Source organism: Acomys minous (assembly GCF_964271855.1).
Source record: "Acomys minous genome assembly, chromosome: 13".
Taxonomy (NCBI): Eukaryota; Metazoa; Chordata; class Mammalia; order Rodentia; family Muridae; genus Acomys; species Acomys minous.
In genome coordinates, this window is record NC_140495.1 from 12,821,915 (window position 1) to 12,838,962 (window position 17,048).

Sequence of the window (17,048 nt, forward strand, 5' to 3'; positions counted from 1 at the left end):
CCGCAGAGCCACCTGGGAATCCTGTCGAAGCTCAGTCCGCAGGCAAAGACTACGCGCAGGACACAAGGCTACCTGAGGCTGGAAAACAAATCAGGTGAGGGGGTTGCATGCAAGGAAGCTACAAGCAAGAAGCCTGTGGAGAGTTAGATGTCAAGAGGAGAAGCCTTTGGGGGAAAAGGCTGCAGATACCAGGAAACCTGAAACAGAAAGGAAAACTACCACAGGGGGGAAAAAGCCACCTGTTGTGTGAACTACTAAAATCTGTCCCAGTCCATAAATGAACTAGAAAGAGCCTGTTTGCATGAAACCTCACAAAAGATGCAGTGAGTGGGGAGAGGGGTGGCTATGCTGTGAGCAGTGGTTGGCTGCTAGGTTCTTTTGTTTTGTTTTTCAAGACAGGGTTTCTCCATGCACCCTGGTTTTCCTGGAACTCACTCTGTAGACCAGGCTGCATTTGAACCCAGGGATCCTCCTGCCTCTGCCTCTCGAGTGCTGGGATTAAAGTTGTGTGCCATCACTGCCCTGCCGACTGGTAGGTTTTTTTTTTTTTTAAAGATTCATTTATTTATTATTATCTATTCAGTACACTGCCTGCATGTACACGTGCAGGCCAGAAGAGGGCACCAGATCTCATTATAGATGGTTGTGAGCCACCATGTGGTTTCTGGGAATTGAACTCAGGACCTCTGGAGGAGCAGTCAGTGCCCTTAACCTCTGAGCCATCTCTCCAGCCCTGACTGGTAGATTCTTATTAAGCCACTCATAATTTAATTTTAATAGTATTGTTTTAGCTGAGTATGGTAGTGTTTGCTTGTAATGTAGTGGAGGTTGAGGCAGGAATCATGAATTCTAGGCTAACCCGGGCTACATAATGAGATCCTATCTCAAAAAACAACAGCTGGGCACAGTGATATATGATTTTAAACCCAGCACTTGGAGGCAGATGCAGTCAGAGGTGTGTGAGTTCGAAGACAGCCTGGTCTACAGAGTGAATTCCTGGATAGCCAGGCTCTGTCACAACAGAGAAAAACCGTCTCAAAAAAAAAAAAAAAATCAACCAAGCAAATAAATGAATAAATGAAATAAAATAAAAATTCAATGAAAGGGCTGATTTAAATGCATTTTTAAATTATTTTTGTTGTTGTTGTTGTTTTGTTTTGTTTTGCTTCAAGACAGGGTTTCTCTATAGACCAGGCTGGCCTCAAACTCAAGAGATTCACCTGCCTCTGCCTCCAGAGTTCTGGGATTAAAGGCGTTCACCACTACCACCTGACTCAAAATTTGTATTTTAAGAACAAGTGCACACACATCAGAACATCACTCACTGGACACATGGCTTGCCCTGAAGAGAGTCTCTCCTGAGTCACACAACACATTTTTGTCATTTCACCATGGCACAAATAAAGAAATGGCACACTTAGAAATTTAAGCCCTGTTATTTGCTCCATTGCTTTCTGAAATACAACACCAGATAGTCAATGAAAAAAAAAACCAATCAATTTGTAGCATTTGCCGATTCCTGTGGTGTGAAAACTCCCCACTCTGGCTGATTGCCAACTACCAACACAGCACAGGAGGCCACTGAACTAGGAACAGATAAACAATTGCATATTTTTCCCACCATACAGATACAATAAATTCAGGAGCCTCAGAAGCCACAGGAATGCAAGTGAGGGAAGGTCAAAGGGGCACAGTTTTGCAGACTCCTGGCTCCTTTAACACCACGTCCCTGGGAAGGAGAAGCAGGAAACCGATTGACAGGGGTGGGCAGAAGTCGAGCTGGGGGCTGGTAATGATGCTGTTTTGCTTTGTTCGTGTCTGTTTTTCTTGACTTGGGAGATTATTGCATAACTATTGCTCAGTCTGTGGTCATTCATCTATCAATAGGAATGTTGATGTGGTTTTAGATGTTTAGCGCACAAGGATATAAGGATTTGCTTGAAAAGGTCAGCAGAGGGAAGACCTCTGCCTCAGGAACTCTCCTCTCCTCGTGTCCCCTCGCCTTCTGGAACCCACAAAGCTTTCCCTGATACGGGAGCCCTTCCCTCCAATGCCAAGCTTGCTGACGGCTAAAGAGGGAAGGGATGGCAGGTGAAGGAACAGCGGGAGGGGCACCCAATGTCTGTGGCCAGCCAAGTCACCACGGGATGGGAGCCTGAGAGAGAAGGAAGCAGAGAAGGAACAAGGATGTTTGGGAGAGCACCCTCTGAGCCTTGCCTCGTAAGAGCCTTCTCTCTCAGCCTCCCCAAGAAGGAAGTCCTGTGACCATCGCCGTAATCTCATCTAGGCTGCAAGCGAGGTACAAAGCCACCCAAGCCGGATGGTGCTCTCCTCTCCACGCCCCCATCCTGAAAACCCGTGTGTCTCTGCTGAGGAGGCAGCGCCAGGAAGAGCCCAGAATGTTCCGCCCTCCTCCCGTCCTAGAACTCAGCCCCTCTGATCTGGGGCCGCAGCATGCTATGCTGCCAGTGCAGTCACTGGTCAAAATTAGCTGCGCTTGATAAGGCAAGAACATCAAAGGCCCCCAGGGGAGGAATAAATGAAGAAAAATAAAAGTCAAACATGCTCGGTGCCTGCTGAGAGCTGAGGCCACCCAGTCAGTCTCTTCTTATACCTCCTCATTATTGCCCTGGGCACAGATGTCCACTTTCCCAAAGGGTCACAGGATTCACAAGCCTGGCCCCTGAGTGATATCCCCTGCCTGGCAATCTTTTCTCTCGGGTCTCTGGAGCCAGCAGTCCGGTGGCATAGCTAGCCTCTGCATGTTGACTAGAGAAATGAGTCTCTCTTCTTCCCAGAAGGAAAGTGTCTGAAGTGTGGGACAGCCAGGACACAGTCCGGAGTCCACGCCGGAGCTCTGGGAACCGGGAAACTTAGTAGTCAAGAGCTCAGGGGACTGCCTGGCTAGGAGGCTCTGAGGCGAGTGGCTGGAAATAAGATGTGCTTGTTATCGCTGGTGCTTGCCATGTTGAAAAGCCAGACACACAGCATGCAAAAACTAAGGTACATGGCTCCTGAGGAGTGACACGCACACACATACTCCCATACCATCCCATAACACATACATCACACACACACACACACACCACACACCACACACATACCACATGCACACTCACACTCACACACTACACCACACACACACACACACACACACACACACACACACACTGGCTGGACCCCAGACCTTGTCCTCCTCAGGCCCACTATGTATGTGGGAGGCTCTCCTGAGGCCTCAGGGAGACCAGTGAAAAAGAACCACCCCTGTAGCGGCAACGTCAAGCCATCGTGCTCACAGCTGCTAGCATCAAGGGCCGACAATGTGCTCCCTTAACACCAGTCCCAGCACCGCTGGGGTCACTGAGGTCAGGCTAGGGAGGAAGGGACAGGGAGAGGGCCCAGCATGGCCCCTAGAGAAAAACGGCAGGCTTCCTCACAGCTGCACAGCAGCACGTGCCTCAGCCCTAGAAGCCTCAAAGCAAACTCTCCCCTTGCCAAAGCCCTCATCTTCACAGAGCCTGCTCACGTTGGCTGGCTCCACTGTGGCCTGCAGGTCCTTAGGCATACCCACAGTGTTGTGTTGTAAGGCTCGGGGCTCAGGCTTTGCTCAGGTAATGCTGGCAGGTGGTGGGACACTGACTATAGCTCCCACCTGTCAGTTATAGAAACCAAGGCATAGCCGGGCCCACCACCTAGGCCTGGCCTGGCTGCTGAGGCCGATCAGGGCCTGGGCTGTGGCCCACCTGTGTGAGGAGCTTCCTTGGCCTACACGACACACTCGCTTCACCCAGAGAGAGAACCGAGGTCACAGAATGAAGTGCAGCAGAAACGATTTCAGAAAGTCACCTGACCACTCGTGCCCTTCCCTTGGAAAGAATACAGGATGAGGACCCGCAAGAGCCAACGTCGTTCTCCCCACCCCCACCCCCCACCCCCGAGAACTTGCCTCAGACTCTTCTAAGGCCTGTGACCATCCTGAGTTGGAGAAACCAGAAAGATGAGACGAAGAAATCGGAACCAGCTTTGGAAGGAAAGGAATGTCAGGGCTTGGCTTCTCACGGCGAGCTCGCCTTGCCCCAGACCTAGAATCACGAACTGAAAGGCCCTAGGGACGGCTCGGTGATGAGGGTAACTTCTAAGCCAATAGCCACAAGTCCTGCCAAGTTCGCCAGGGGAACGAGGGAGCCCATCTCAGCCCCATGGGCAGGACCAAGGCGCCCTCTAGAGGTGAGAGATTGTAACCTCTGTGTTCCCGTTGCTCTTCCCACTGATGGCACCATGCGCGCAGCTGTTACCTGTTGACTTGGTGAGACACCCCCCCCCCCACCCACAGCGACTATTTCTCTCAATTTACAGAGACTTATGTTCAGGAAAGCCAGCTCCTCAGCTCTCAAACACCCGGGTTTGGGTTTTGTTTTGTTTTGTTTGCTTATTGAGACAAAGTCTCACCTTGTAGCTCTGGCTGGCCTCAAACTCAGAGAGATTGGCCTGATCCTGCCTCCTGAGGACTGGAATCAAAGGTGTGTGCCGCCACACTCAGCTGCAAACACTAGTGTTTAAAGCAAACATTTGGTTCTGGCATAGTTTTCCAGAAACATTGCAAAGTTAATTAGGAGGTCCCCCATACATTCACTCATCCTGGAATCTCCAAAAGACCTGTTACTAAGATCTACTGGTTAAAACGAAACAAGCCGTGGGCTGGAGTGGTGAAGAGCACTTGTTCCTGCAGAGGATCCACGTGGCACTCAGCACCACCTGGAGGTGATGGGCACACAGGTGGTACAGAGACACACCTGCAGGTAAAACATTTATATGCAGAAAGTAAAAATAATAAATCTTTTAAAAGTTTTGTTTTGTTGGTTTTTCTTTTTTTTTTTTTTTTTTGTTTTGTTTTGTTTTGTTTTTTGAGACAGGGTCTCTCTGTGTTAGCCTTGGCTGTCCTGGACTCACTTTGTAGACAGGCTGGCCTCGAACTCTCAGCGATCCGCCCGCCTCTGCCTCCCGAGTGCTGGGATTAAAGGTGTGCGCCACCATGCCCGGCTGTTTTGTTGGTTTTTCAAGACAGGGTTTCTCTGTGTAGCCTTGGCTGTCCTGGACTCACTTTGTAGACCAGGCTGGCCTTGAACTCACAACAATCCACCTGCCTCTGCCTCCTGAGTGCTGAGATTAAAGGCCTGCGCCACCATGCTCGGCAAAAGAGTTTTTTTTAAGCATGCTGGCTACTAAACTAAACTCCAGGCTTTATTTGGATTGCATCAATTTTTCCATTAAAATCCCCTTTCTGTTCTAGGATGGCGTCCAGCAAGCCACACCGCATTCCAGTGTTCTGTCGACAAAGTCCTCTCCGTGTGCTGCGTGGTTCGCTATGGCTCATGACGTCAGCCATCTTTGGGAATTCTCTCCAGACCAGTAAAGGATTTGTCTTCTGTTTATCTGCCAATCAGACAGAGATGGGAGGTTTCAGGAAAGACAACCACAGAGATGTAGCCCCTCCCACTTAACATCTTATCAGAGGGTGTGTGCCTCCTATGTAGGAGATGCAGCCTTCATCATTGGGCTTCCCCCCCCCCTTTTTTTTTTTTTTTTGGTTCTGTACTCTATCCCTTCGTTTGTTTGTTTTGAGATGGGATCTCTCTGCACAGCCATGGCTGTCCTGGAACTCACTATGAAGTGAGGCTAGCCCACACGGAAGGAAAGAGGTAGGGGCTAACCCAAGGCTCACCTCTTAGAAGGGATATCAGATATGTTATTTGGAATGCTGTTTCTTCGGTGTGTGTGTGTGTGTTACTTGTTAATGGGTGTGCTTGTGCTTGTATGTGCAGGTGTGTGTGTACATACGTGCACATGGATGTAGAGGCCAGAAGCTGACTTCCACTGTGTTCCTTGGTCCCCTCCCTCTTCCATCTGATTGTTTGAAACAGGGTCACTGCTGGCCGTGGAGCTTGTCCATTAGGTTAAGCTGATTGGCCAATGAGCTTCAGGCTTCTGCCTGTTTGGGTTTCCCCAGCCCTGGGGTTACAGACGGGCCCTGCTGCACTTGGCTTTTTTTTATTTTGTTTTATTTTATTTTTAGGTGTATAAGTGTCTGTGTAGCCCATGTGGGCCTGGTGTCCAGGGAAACCAGAAGAGGGTGTCAGATCCCCTGGGGCTGGAGTTCCAGTCAGCTGTGAGCTGCCACATGGGTGCTGGGAATTGAACCCAGGTACCTCTGGAAGAGCCTCTTAACTCCTGAGTGATCTCTCCAGCCCCAATGTTACATGGATTCTGGGAGCTGAACCCAAGTGTTTATGTTTGAGCAGCACCCTCCAGGCTCCTGTCCTCTACTCATGTTTCTCTCAGCAGACAGAGAAAAGGAATATATGTGTATATACTAAATTATACATCTATGCTGGCCATGAGTGAAGGCGCTTGCTGCCAAACCTGATATATACGTGTGTGTGCATGTGTGTGTGTGTGTATATATGTATACACACATATGTATATGCACATACATATGTACGTATATGTAAACACACACACACACACACACATATATATATAGTCCTGGCATTAAAGGCATGAGCCACCACCACCTGGTGTTTCCTTAGATTTTTTTTAAAGATTTATTTATTGATTATATATACAATATTCTCCTGCATGTAATGACTGCAGGCCAGAGGGAAGCACCAGGTCTCATTATAGATGGTTGTGAGCCACCGTGTGGTTGCTGGGAATTGAACTCAGGACCTTTGGAAGAACAGCAAGTACTCTTAAGCTCTGAGCCACCTCTCCAGCCCGTTTCCTTAGATTTTAAAAGCAATTTTGGGAAACAGGATTGATAAAGGAAAATGGATTTGCAAATAGTTTGTCCAAACTAGGAAGAGAAAAACTCCTAATTTTTCTCTACCTCTCCTAAACCAGTGTTAAATTCCACAGAAAAGACAAGCCAAAAGCTAAGAGCCACAAGTATGTTAATTTAGCTGCTCAATATTCCTATTTCAGTGGCCTGACAGCCAAAGGGAGGAGGACACACTCTGTTTAGAATATCTCCTTTCTGGACATGCTCTGCAGGCCTGTAGCCATTGGTGAGGTGCATATGCTCCAAGCTCCCAACCACAATCCGTGAACAGTGCTAATGTCATCAGGACACCACACACACACACACACACACACACACACACACACACACACACGGTATACAATGCTTGCCTGCATGACAGAAAAGGGCATTAGATCACATTATAGATGGTTATGAGCCACCATGTGGTTGCTGGGAATTGAACTCAGGACCTCTGGATGAACAGTCAGTGATCTTAACCTCTGAGCCATCTCTCCAGCCCCAAGGAGGACACCACTGTCCACCTTCCTTCCCCCCCACAAATCTCTCTCATGAGTTCATGTCTCCCTGTTTTGTTTCGTGACTCACCTATGCTACCCAGGACCACCCGTGTGGCTGTGAGCTTGAAGTTATCTGTTGGAACCTGGTGGCCTCAGCAGAGGGTACACAACTAAGGAGAGTGAAAAAGTGACCGCCCCTCCCATGTATGAAAATATAATGAAATAAATTATTATGTATAATTAACATATGCCAATAAAAGCATTTAAAGGTGTTTTGTTTGTTTGTTTGTTTGTTTGTTTGAATGTGTATAAGTGTTTGCTTCAGTGTATGTCTGTGCATCACGTACATTCCTGGTGTCCTTGGAGGTGGGATCTCCTGGAACTGAAGTGGCTGGTGTTTGTGAAACTACAGCGAACAGCTTGTTAAGCTTTCTCGGTAGAGGGCACTAAAGAAACTTGGAGAGGAACAGGTTGTAGGATAAAAAGGGTGATGAAAACCCAACAATCACTGAGCTTCAAAAATTAGGCAACATAATCCCTCCACTTCCAGACAACCCTGAAAAGCCCCCACCCCCACGCCAAGAAATTCTACGTAAGGGCCGCCTTCTGCTGGGTTCCCTGCTGCTTCTCTCCTGAGCAGCAGCAGCCACCCTCTTGGGTTTTTTCCTCCCAATAAATCTCTTGTGTGAGTTTTGCTGCGTGGTGTGACTCTGTGGTGTTTCTTGCCTCCTGATTTCGAGGAAACTTCTTGGAGCAGAACTGTACGGCTTCCGTTGGGGGAAGCCGTCCTTCGGTGCTGCAACACTTATACAGGCGCTCCTGCAGTTCCCAGTGTAGACCAGGAGAGGGCAGTGTTGATAGCGGCCGTGGAGTTCAGAGGGGGACGTCTCAGCGTAAAGAACTCTGTGGTTCTCAGCCATCCTAACGATCCAGCTTTAATATGGTTCCTCACGTTGCGCTGACTCCCAACCATAAGCTTTCGCAACTGTAATTTTGCTACTGTTATGAATTGTAATATAAATACCTGTGTTTTCCAATGGTCTTAGGCGACCCACAAGTTGCAAACCGCTGCTGTAGATGGTGGACCCCGGTTTTTTGTTGTTGTTTGGTTTTTGGTTTGGTTTGTTGTTGTTGTTGTTGTTGTTGTTTTTGCTGCCTCTCTACATGGATTAAGAGACCCGAGTGAAGGGCCGGAGAGATGTCTCAAAGGTTAAGAGCACCACTGGCTGCTCTTCCAGAAGTCCTGCGTTCAGTTCCCAGCAACCACATGGTGGCTCACAACCATCTGTAGTGAGATCTCCTGCCCTCTTCTGGAAGGAAGGCACGCTTGCAGGTGTTGGGAACCCGCAGGCCACCTACTGCCTGATCATGTCTTGTTGACTCACACAGGAGCCTGCAGAGCACAGACCACCCCCCAGGGAAGAGGCAGGAGAATCTCTGCAGTGATAGGGCTGCCATGCAAATATAAACAGAAAACCGAGAGCCGGCAATCCAATCCGGCAAAGGGTCATCACCCTTAGACCTGCCATGCCCACATCGCCAGCTAACAGACTTTATCATCAGTTCTACAGCAGGGGTCAACTGGCTCTGAGGCTCTGGTCCCCTTTACCTCCTTGTGGTCTCCACACATCTCCCGCACTACTATCTCTTTCTGTGCAGCTGTGTTCATACACTCCCAAGGCCGCTGAGCTTTGTTTGAGTCCCTCCCGAAGTGCCAAGTCAAAGGTTAACTTAGAACAAACAGATCTTTGGCAGGTGCCCAGGCTGAGCCATCACGATGTGTAATGGGCACAATTCTTAATAATATGAAACACAAATGATCCCTTATAAAATAGAGTGTGAGAGCCCGTATCGATTGCTCCTGTCACCTGTCACAACTAGACCACAAACCAGATGACTTAAGACAATAAAAAATGTATCCTCGCGGTTCTGCAAGCCGGAAGTACAGAATCAGGCTGTCTGCAATCCCTCCGTCCATGCAGAGGCCTTAGGGAGAAACTTCTCTTGCCTCCTTAGGTTCCAGACATTTGTGTGTGACAATCTAACTCTAGTCTCCGCTTCTGTCCCCAAAAGGCCTTCTCCTGTGCTTCTGTGTCACACCTCCCTCTGCCTCTGTTGTAAAGGTGCCCGCTGTTGGATTTGGACCTTATGTAAGTCAAGAACCGTCTTGTAATCCGGTTTTGCCTAATGTGTCTCAAGGCAGCTTTGAGTTCCTAGCCCAGGGCCTGGCCAGTTTTTCGTCTTCAACATCCGGCCATGTCTATACTCCAACCATTCCTCGCCCACCACACTGTGAACCCCTGTACACGTGCCCCTGACAGCCTCAATCCCCAGTACAAGACATTTAAAGGCAAATGAAGTATAACCCCAATGCTGCAGAACCCTCAAAAGTGTTCGAATGAGCCTGTTCACGGGAAGCCTAGTGCTGTAAAAACTTCAATTTCCCAGGGCAACACCCATCGCCGTTAATAGGAGCAACTGTGACCGACACTCCCCCATACTCGGAAAGATTAGACCCTCGTGGGAGATTCCAGCCACTCCTGTCTGTGTTCCCTCCCAGGTGCGCAAAATTCTTCCCCAACTACGCATGACCTGAGGGGGTGACATAGTACATAGGAGATGGAAATTAAGCAAGGAAGGGGGCGCCATCTCTTCAGCTATGGAGGAGCTGTCACCCCTGCTGAGGTCAGATTTTTCAGCGACTTATTAATTATGGGGTTGCTCAGGCTCCTGTTAGCCCTCCCTCAGCCATGTTTCCGCAAGTGACCCCAATAAACTCATGCTAAACTAGGGTTACTTCGGCCTGTGGTTGTTGCCCTACATGGGGGTGTCTAGACAGCCACCCATTTTTCCCGGGAGAGGCTAATGCAACCCCAGGTACCCTCGTGCCACTGTCCCAGGTAAGCTGTGCGCTACAGCTACGCTTAGCTGTCCTTTGTCCCTGGGCACCCTGCGTGGGCTCACCTGGCATCCTAATCTAGATTGGGTTGTGAGTGACAAGCAGCTCAGCCTTTCACCTGTGGCTGGATTGTGTCCTGATAGCCATGGAAATTCTGTATCTTCCACGGCAGGCCTTATCTCCGGTCCTCGATCACGTCTGAAAACACTCATGTTGTCCACACACATTCACAGGTAGACGCCTCATGTCGGCTGTCACAATTCAAGCCACTTGGAAAAGGTCCACATTGCTAACCACGGGCTCAGAAGACTGGGCTGCCGGAAGACGAGAGCTTTGGACTTTGGTCTTGGGGGACACTGGGGACCCTGCAGGATGTAGGACTGCTGCCTGGCTGAGCTAGGCTTTAGTAACTTTCTAAACAAAAACTGGAGAGAGGGGGGCGTTTAGTTCCAGCAACTCAACTCTCCTCTATAGTGCAAGAGAGGAAAGGAGCCACGAGGTGGGCAAAGGAAGGCAGAGCTGAGTCTCACTGTGCACAAAGGCCCTAAATGTTGTCTTGAATACAGAGCCATTGCCACCTGCTCAATGAGAGCCCTTGTGTCATCCTTGTGACATCTGCCCGTTTTCCAGGGAAAGGCTAATGCAAGCCTAGCTTTAAACCTTTGTTTTACTCTGTATTCAGTTGACTTTTTTTTTGTTTGTTTTTGTTTTTTGTTTCTTGAGACAGGGTTTCTCTATGTAGCCTTGGCTGTCCTGGGCTCACTCTGTAAACCAGGCTGGCCTCGAACTCACAGCGATTCGCCTGCCTCTGCCTCCACTGCCTGGCTCAGCTATTGACTCTTCTAACACTGAGTCCACAGCCAACACTATAACTGGGACACGAACAAAGCTCCCCTAACGCTTGCGTTTTCTATATTAAAAACACGGTGGCCTTCTTTCTCCTGGGAGCATGTCAGCAGCAGCCCTAAGGGTTGTCTTACACCGTGAGACCTCTATGAAAAAGCCTAAAAAGGTGCAGAACACGGACGGCACCACTGAGCGCAAAGGAGAACTCCTGTCTGTTGAAGGCTGAAATGGGCACAGCGCAGTGGAAGGTTGAAAGGGAAGGGGGGCAGAAAGGAGAAACGAAACCATCTCCCCAAATGTAGTTAATTTATAACTGAGAAAATAATGCTGAGAAACTGAACGAGGGCAGGAAGAAAGAGCCCACCGTGGTCTGAGTCTGGCCGCGAGGTGGCTGTGATTTGGCACAGAGGCAGTGAAGGGAAGCTGGGGGAAATTTTGTTTCCAAACGTCACAGGAAGCCCCTCCCCCTTGCTTCCTTCCTTTCTTCCAAGCTAAGGGGCTTTCAGGGTGATAGGTCAATGGCCGACGGGATAATAGGAAACCCCACCATATCTGCGCATGTGCAGATGGAGTCTTGGGGGGTGTAGACACTCAGAATCGCTGGGTGTCTGCCGATCAGCATCCTCCCGAGGAACAAGGTGAGAATGAGGACTTGCTTCACAGAGTGTGGGAGTCTCAGGGAGGCCCCTTTCGCCCCAAGCAGCTCGGCAGCTCAGTAGATGAAGATTTTCAAATGTTAGAACCCGAAAAGGCTAGTGTGGCCTCCGCCACTCGAGGGGATCGGTGCCAGAGGCGGCTTGTTCCTGATTTGGACTCCAGTGCTGTCTTCCTCACTGGCATATTGAGACATAAAAACCAAAGCTCCAAGTTTTGCGGCTTCTTCTGTTTGTCCACTGCCGACCTCTGAACTTGGGAACAGACTCAACCGACCTTTGTCCCTGGGACAGAGGGGACCTGAACTGCAGTCCCAATTCAAGTCTGCACAGGGATTACCAGCCTGAACCCTCGCTCTCTGCAGTGGACAACTCACCTCTTGCCACACAGGTCTGTCCGGGACCAGAAGACCCTGCCCTGGCAGACAAGGCCCTGGCCCCAGCCTGGGCAGGCCACTGCAACCCTGATGGACGAAGACACAGAGGTATGGCAACACGTGTTCCAGGAGCTGATCCAAGAGGTGAAACCCTGGCACACATGGACCCTCACACCCGACAAAGACCTTTCTCCCAATGTTCTGAAGCAAGGATGGACACAGTACCAGCAAAAGGCCTTTGCCAGGTGAGAGGGGGCACGGTGGGAAAGTCCTGGCTTGTTTCTTACGCCTCTGTCTTCTCGTCTCTCTAGACTTGCACACTGAAGGACACAGGAGAAAATTCCTGAGAGACTAAGAATTCAGGCTGGGAGGTGGGGCGTGAGGAGGATGTGGGGCGGGGAGAGACAGTCATTTATTCAAGGGGCTCTGCATTTGCTCCCAGCTTTGAAAGAGTCCCTCTTTTTGGAGCTCTGGGACGAGACAGATTCACATTAAAGAGACTCCCTCTGAGATGGGGCAGAAATGTGTGGCCCTAAAGCAGCTCACAGCACTCATGCCCTTCCTTATTATGAGCTGACAAATTCTTTCTTTCTTTTTTTTTTTTTTTTTTTTTTTTTTGATTTTCGAGACAAGGTCTCTCTGTGTTAGCCTTGGCTGTCCTGGACTCACTTTGTAGGCCAGGCTAGCCTCGAACTCACAGCGATCCGCCTGCCTGTGCCTCCCCAGTGCTGGGATTACAGGCATGCGCCACCACGCCCAGCGACAAATTCTTTCTTAAATGGAACTTTCAGGGCCACCCAACATTTCATCCTCTCTTTTCCAGGAGAGAAAGTAGGTGCCCCCCAAGGCCTAGGGTTGGAGGTAGAAGGGCACAGAGGGTAGTGGCCTGTGGGCTGTCACGCCTGCTGCCGTCCGTGAGGGGAGTGGACCTTTTCCAGCCACGTGATGTCCTGGGACACTCCAGAACAAAGCCTTAGTCTGTTTATTCAAGAATCTGGCACTCTGGCCTGTCACGCAGTAAAGCTAAAGTGCTGAGACGCTGTTCAGGACAGCCCAGGCCTGTGAGCAAGACTGAGCCAAAGTAACTCCCAGCCAGCGCATTTTCTGGGGCTCAGAGCTGCCGCCTAAATTCATCCCCGCATCTGCTCCAAGAGGGCAGGCTAAGATCCAAAACGTAGAAAAGAGGGGCTGGGTCTGGAGCTCAATAGCACATTGACTTAGCACACACAAACTCCTAGGTTCTGTGCCTAGAACCAGCCTGAGAGCTAACTCACCCTGCCCAGTCTCCCTCCCCAACCCCCGTCCTCACACTGCAGAAGCCTCTGTCTCAAGCAAAGTTAGGGTCAACCACTGTGGAAAAAAAAAAACATTAACAACAACAACAAACCCACCAGGATTTAGCTGAACAATGGCTCCCAAGGTCACCTAGGCTGAGGAAGAGGGCTCCCAGCCTTGGGAAGAGTAGATCTGTAGCTGAAGTCCCGGCGGCCAGCAGGTCCCCTGGCCCCAACCTGACTGAATCGAGAGGCAGTACGTGGGCTATTTGATGAGCAGCAAATGTCTGTGTCACAGTGCGGTCTTCTGGCTTTGCACGATGCGCTTGATAACACACATTGCTTCTTCACTGTTCCCGGCAAGTGTTGAAAGAAAAGCTGGTCTCTGCTGAGGCGGTATCATTCTGCGCCCTGCTGGAGGCAAGCAATTTGGGGAATAATGGGAAATTCTCTGGCGTGTGTAAGAAAAAGAATGACTTTTAGGGGAGAGAGATGACAAGAGGAGAGAGAGCCGGAGGCCGTGATCTCTGGGGATCCAATTGCATCGGACCCCCAGTAACCAAAAGCAGGCAAGCTGCCTGTGCAGGCAGGAGACTGCAGCTCTCTCCTGATCTGTTTGGTGGCTTACCCAGCACTGACTTTTATCCACCTGTTGATTTCAGCACAAGGTCCTTGGGGGCTGTTGCCTGTATAGCCTTGAATGCATTTACATTGATATTTGAACAAGCCAGGCATGGGGGCGCACGCCTTTAATCCCAGCACTCGGGAGGCAGAGGCAGGCAGATCACTGTGATTTCAAGGCCAGCCTGGTCTACAAAGTGAATCCAGGACAGCCAAGGCTACACACAGAGACCTTGTCTCGAAAAAAAAAAAAAAATTTTTTTTTTTAAAAGAAACAATGGGTTGGGGCCCAGTTACCAGAGCTCCAGTCCTGCCTTTCAAGCCCTAAGTCCTGGGGCATGATGAGTCAGTTCCCAATGGGTGCCTTGCCTCTGAGATGTACCCGCAGGCTTTATAAAATGCCCTAGGTTCCTTCTGAGTCAGACGGTTTGTGATTTTCTGTTCGCACAGTAGGTACCTGCTGATGATCACAGGGCATGTTGGTGATACAGTGCAGGTGAAAGAAAGGAGGTTGTTCATTTCTCTCACCGCTGGTGAGAGATGCCTTCTCCCTCTGGCACCTGCCCACAGCTTGGCTGGAACTCCGGCTCTCCCCTCCACAGGTTCCATTGTCCCACGTGTTGTCGCAGTTGGGCCTCTGGCCGAGTCCTGGTGGTCTTCCACATGCACTGGTGTGAGAAGAAAGGCAAGGGACGCGTGAAGATGAGGGCCTTTGCTCAGAGATGCAGTCGGTGCCCAGATCCTCCATTTGCAGCTCCGGAGTTCACATGGGACAACATCTCAAGGATCTTAAACAACCTGATCTTCCGGATCCTGAAGAAGTGCTATAAAGAAGAGTTTAAGCAAATGGACAATGTTCCTTTGCTTGGGGACACCAGCCTTGAAGGACCACATGACAGCAATAACTGTGAGGCATGTCTGCAGGGCTTTTGTGCTCAGAGTGGCTTGGGCCCAACCTCAAAACCACCGGCACCCCTTTTGTCTCCCACCTCTAAGTCAACTAGGGAGGCTAAGGTCACTGCCACTTGCAGCAACATGCCTTCCTCACAGCCCTCCTCTAAGGTGGAAAGGCTCCAAGCATCAGAAGGGAACCCCAAAGCCAGTCACCCTACCAAAGATGACCCCAAGGTTAGCCACACCTCCAGACCATCAACTGTTCCAATAGTGACAACCCAACCATCGTCACTGTCACTAGTAAGCTCACCTACGCCCAGATATGTCACTGATACGCCTTATCCCACCAAGAGCAGCAGAGCAGCAGAGGTAGCAAAGAACCACCCCAGGTCCAAGGCATTGCCCCATTCCTCCTCGTTTGCCCCACCCCCTTCCTACTCATTTGTCGCACCTCCTTCCTCCTCATTTGTCCCACCTACTTCCTCATATGTTCTATCTTCCTCTAACGTAAAAAAGCCCCAAGTATCAGCAGTGAACCCCAAAGCCAGTCACCCTACCAAAGATGACCCCAAGGTTAGCCACACCTCCAAACCATCAACTGTTCCAATAGTGACAACCCAACCGTGGTTACTAGTAAGCTCACCTACCCCCAAATATGTCACTGATACGCCTTATCCCATCAAGAGCAGCAGAGCAGCAGAGGTAGCAAAGAAGAAGCCCAGGTCCAAGGCATTGCCCCATTCCTCCTCGTTTGCCCCACCCCCTTCCTCCTCGTTTGCCCCACCTCCTTCCTCATTAGCCATGCCCACTTCCTCCTCATATGCTGGTCACAGTTCTTGGCGCTCACCCGCAAACACCACTTGCCAAGTAGAGATAAGCAGCCACAGCCACCCACAAAGTGAGTCTTTCTACTGCAAAGCTTGCTGTGAGGGCTGCTGCAAGTGCTGTGGAGATTGCTGTGAGGGCTGCTGCAAGTGCTGTGGAGATTGCTGTGAGGGCTGCTGCAAGTGCTGGGGTGAGTGCTGCAAGGAATTCTGTAACTGCATGTCAGAGAGTCCATGCTGTCGGCGCTTTGTCTTTCTAATATTTGTTGTTATTGTTGTGATACTTGTAATACGATATGGCCTATGAGCCTTGAGAAAAATAATGCTGAGTAGAAAAACAAAGAAGAGTTGCAACATCCCCCAAAACGTCACACATTGTATAATCCTCTTTATGTGAAATATCAATAAAACCAGTAGAGCCCAGAGGTGGCTCCCAGGACTGGAGAAAGGGGAAAATACAAAGCCACCGGTTAAGCAATGTGGGGTTTGTGAAGGGTGATGAAAACGTTTGGGAATTTGGTGGAAATGGTGGTGGTCCTTCAGCACTATCAGGACACCAAAAACCGCTGAGCTTTCCTTCATAAAATGGTTAATTTCTCTCAGGCTGGGTAGATGGCTCTGTGGTTGAGAGCACTGGCTGCTCCTGCACAGGTCCTGAGTTCGGTTCCCAGCACCCACATGGTGGCTCACAACCATCAGTAATGAGGTCTGATGCCCTCTTCTGTCATGCAGGCACACATACAATAGAGTGCTCATATACACAAATAAATACATCTTTTTTTTTTAAATGGTTAATTTTCTTTTCTTTGTTTTTTCCCCATGGTGGCACATTAGGTCAGGTTTGAGGTCTCAAAATGTAGTCGGGAGTTGGTCTGGAACTCACTAGGTAATCTAGGCTAGCTTCAGGCTTAGAGCAATCCTCCTGCTTTGGCCTCCCAAATGCATAAATCTCAAGATATGAGCCACAATGTGCAGTAGATAGTTTTCTTATGTGACTCTCACTTGATTACATTAAAAAAAAAATACAGTTTTGATCTATCATAAAAGAATGTAAAAAGAACAGAGTCTAAAGTGTTGAGGGTTGAGGATTCAGAACCATTGGGAAGTCTTCAACCTGTGATCTCCTCAGCAAGTTTTGCATAGACCCTCCCTCCACTGTCAGTCTGGGGAGGGTTTGAGACAGAAGCAGTAAGTGAACACCTAGGTTCCCAAACAATGCACCACAGAGGGGTGTGTGTGTGTGTGTGTGTGTGTGTGTGTGTGTGTGTGTGTGTGTGTGTGAGAGAGAGAGAGAGAGAGAGAGAGAGAGAGAGAGAGAGAGAGAGAGAGAGAGAGACCATTAA

At 49.6% G+C, this 17,048-nt stretch overlaps 2 protein-coding genes and 1 long non-coding RNA gene across 4 annotated transcripts in view; 1 reads left to right on the plus strand and 2 right to left on the minus strand.

Moving 5' to 3' along the window:
• Positions 1-4,120, minus strand: part of LTF (lactotransferrin) — a 42,016-nt gene extending 37,896 nt beyond the window's left edge. The window contains exon 1 of the mRNA XM_084754238.1: positions 3,947-4,120. The gene's annotated coding sequence lies outside the window, so the exon portion shown is untranslated. The remainder of the gene's footprint in view (positions 1-3,946) is intronic.
• Positions 4,121-5,280: 1,160 nt separating this feature from the next.
• On the minus strand, positions 5,281-15,288 carry LOC311581203. Of its 2 annotated transcripts, XR_014773694.1 has the most exons (4): positions 15,192-15,288; positions 14,445-14,655; positions 13,484-13,780; positions 5,281-5,433 (listed from the first exon to the last, which is right to left on the minus strand). It is a non-coding gene; the product is annotated as an uncharacterized lncRNA (long non-coding RNA). The 2 variants fall into 2 exon arrangements; XR_014773695.1 differs by lacking the exon at positions 5,281-5,433 and having other exon boundaries at positions 12,359-13,780.
• RTP3 (receptor transporter protein 3) lies at positions 11,447-17,039 on the plus strand. The gene is made up of 2 exons (XM_084753252.1): positions 11,447-12,337; positions 14,590-17,039. Exons 1-2 carry the CDS (start codon positions 12,183-12,185, stop codon positions 16,010-16,012), a joined length of 1,578 nt encoding a protein of 525 aa, XP_084609378.1. The 5' UTR covers positions 11,447-12,182; the 3' UTR covers positions 16,013-17,039.
• The last annotated feature ends 9 nt before the right edge of the window (positions 17,040-17,048 follow it).

What these genes read in the sequence shown, in the direction of transcription:
- RTP3 (XM_084753252.1), top strand. Translation starts at nt 12,183, where the DNA reads ATGGACGAAGACACAGAGGTATGGCAACACGTGTTCCAGGAGCTGATC. An exon ending in CAGCAAAAGGCCTTTGCCAG is followed by an intron (nt 12,338 to 14,589) that starts GTGAGAGGGGGC and finishes TCCCCTCCACAG; the next exon opens with GTTCCATTGTCCCACGTGTT.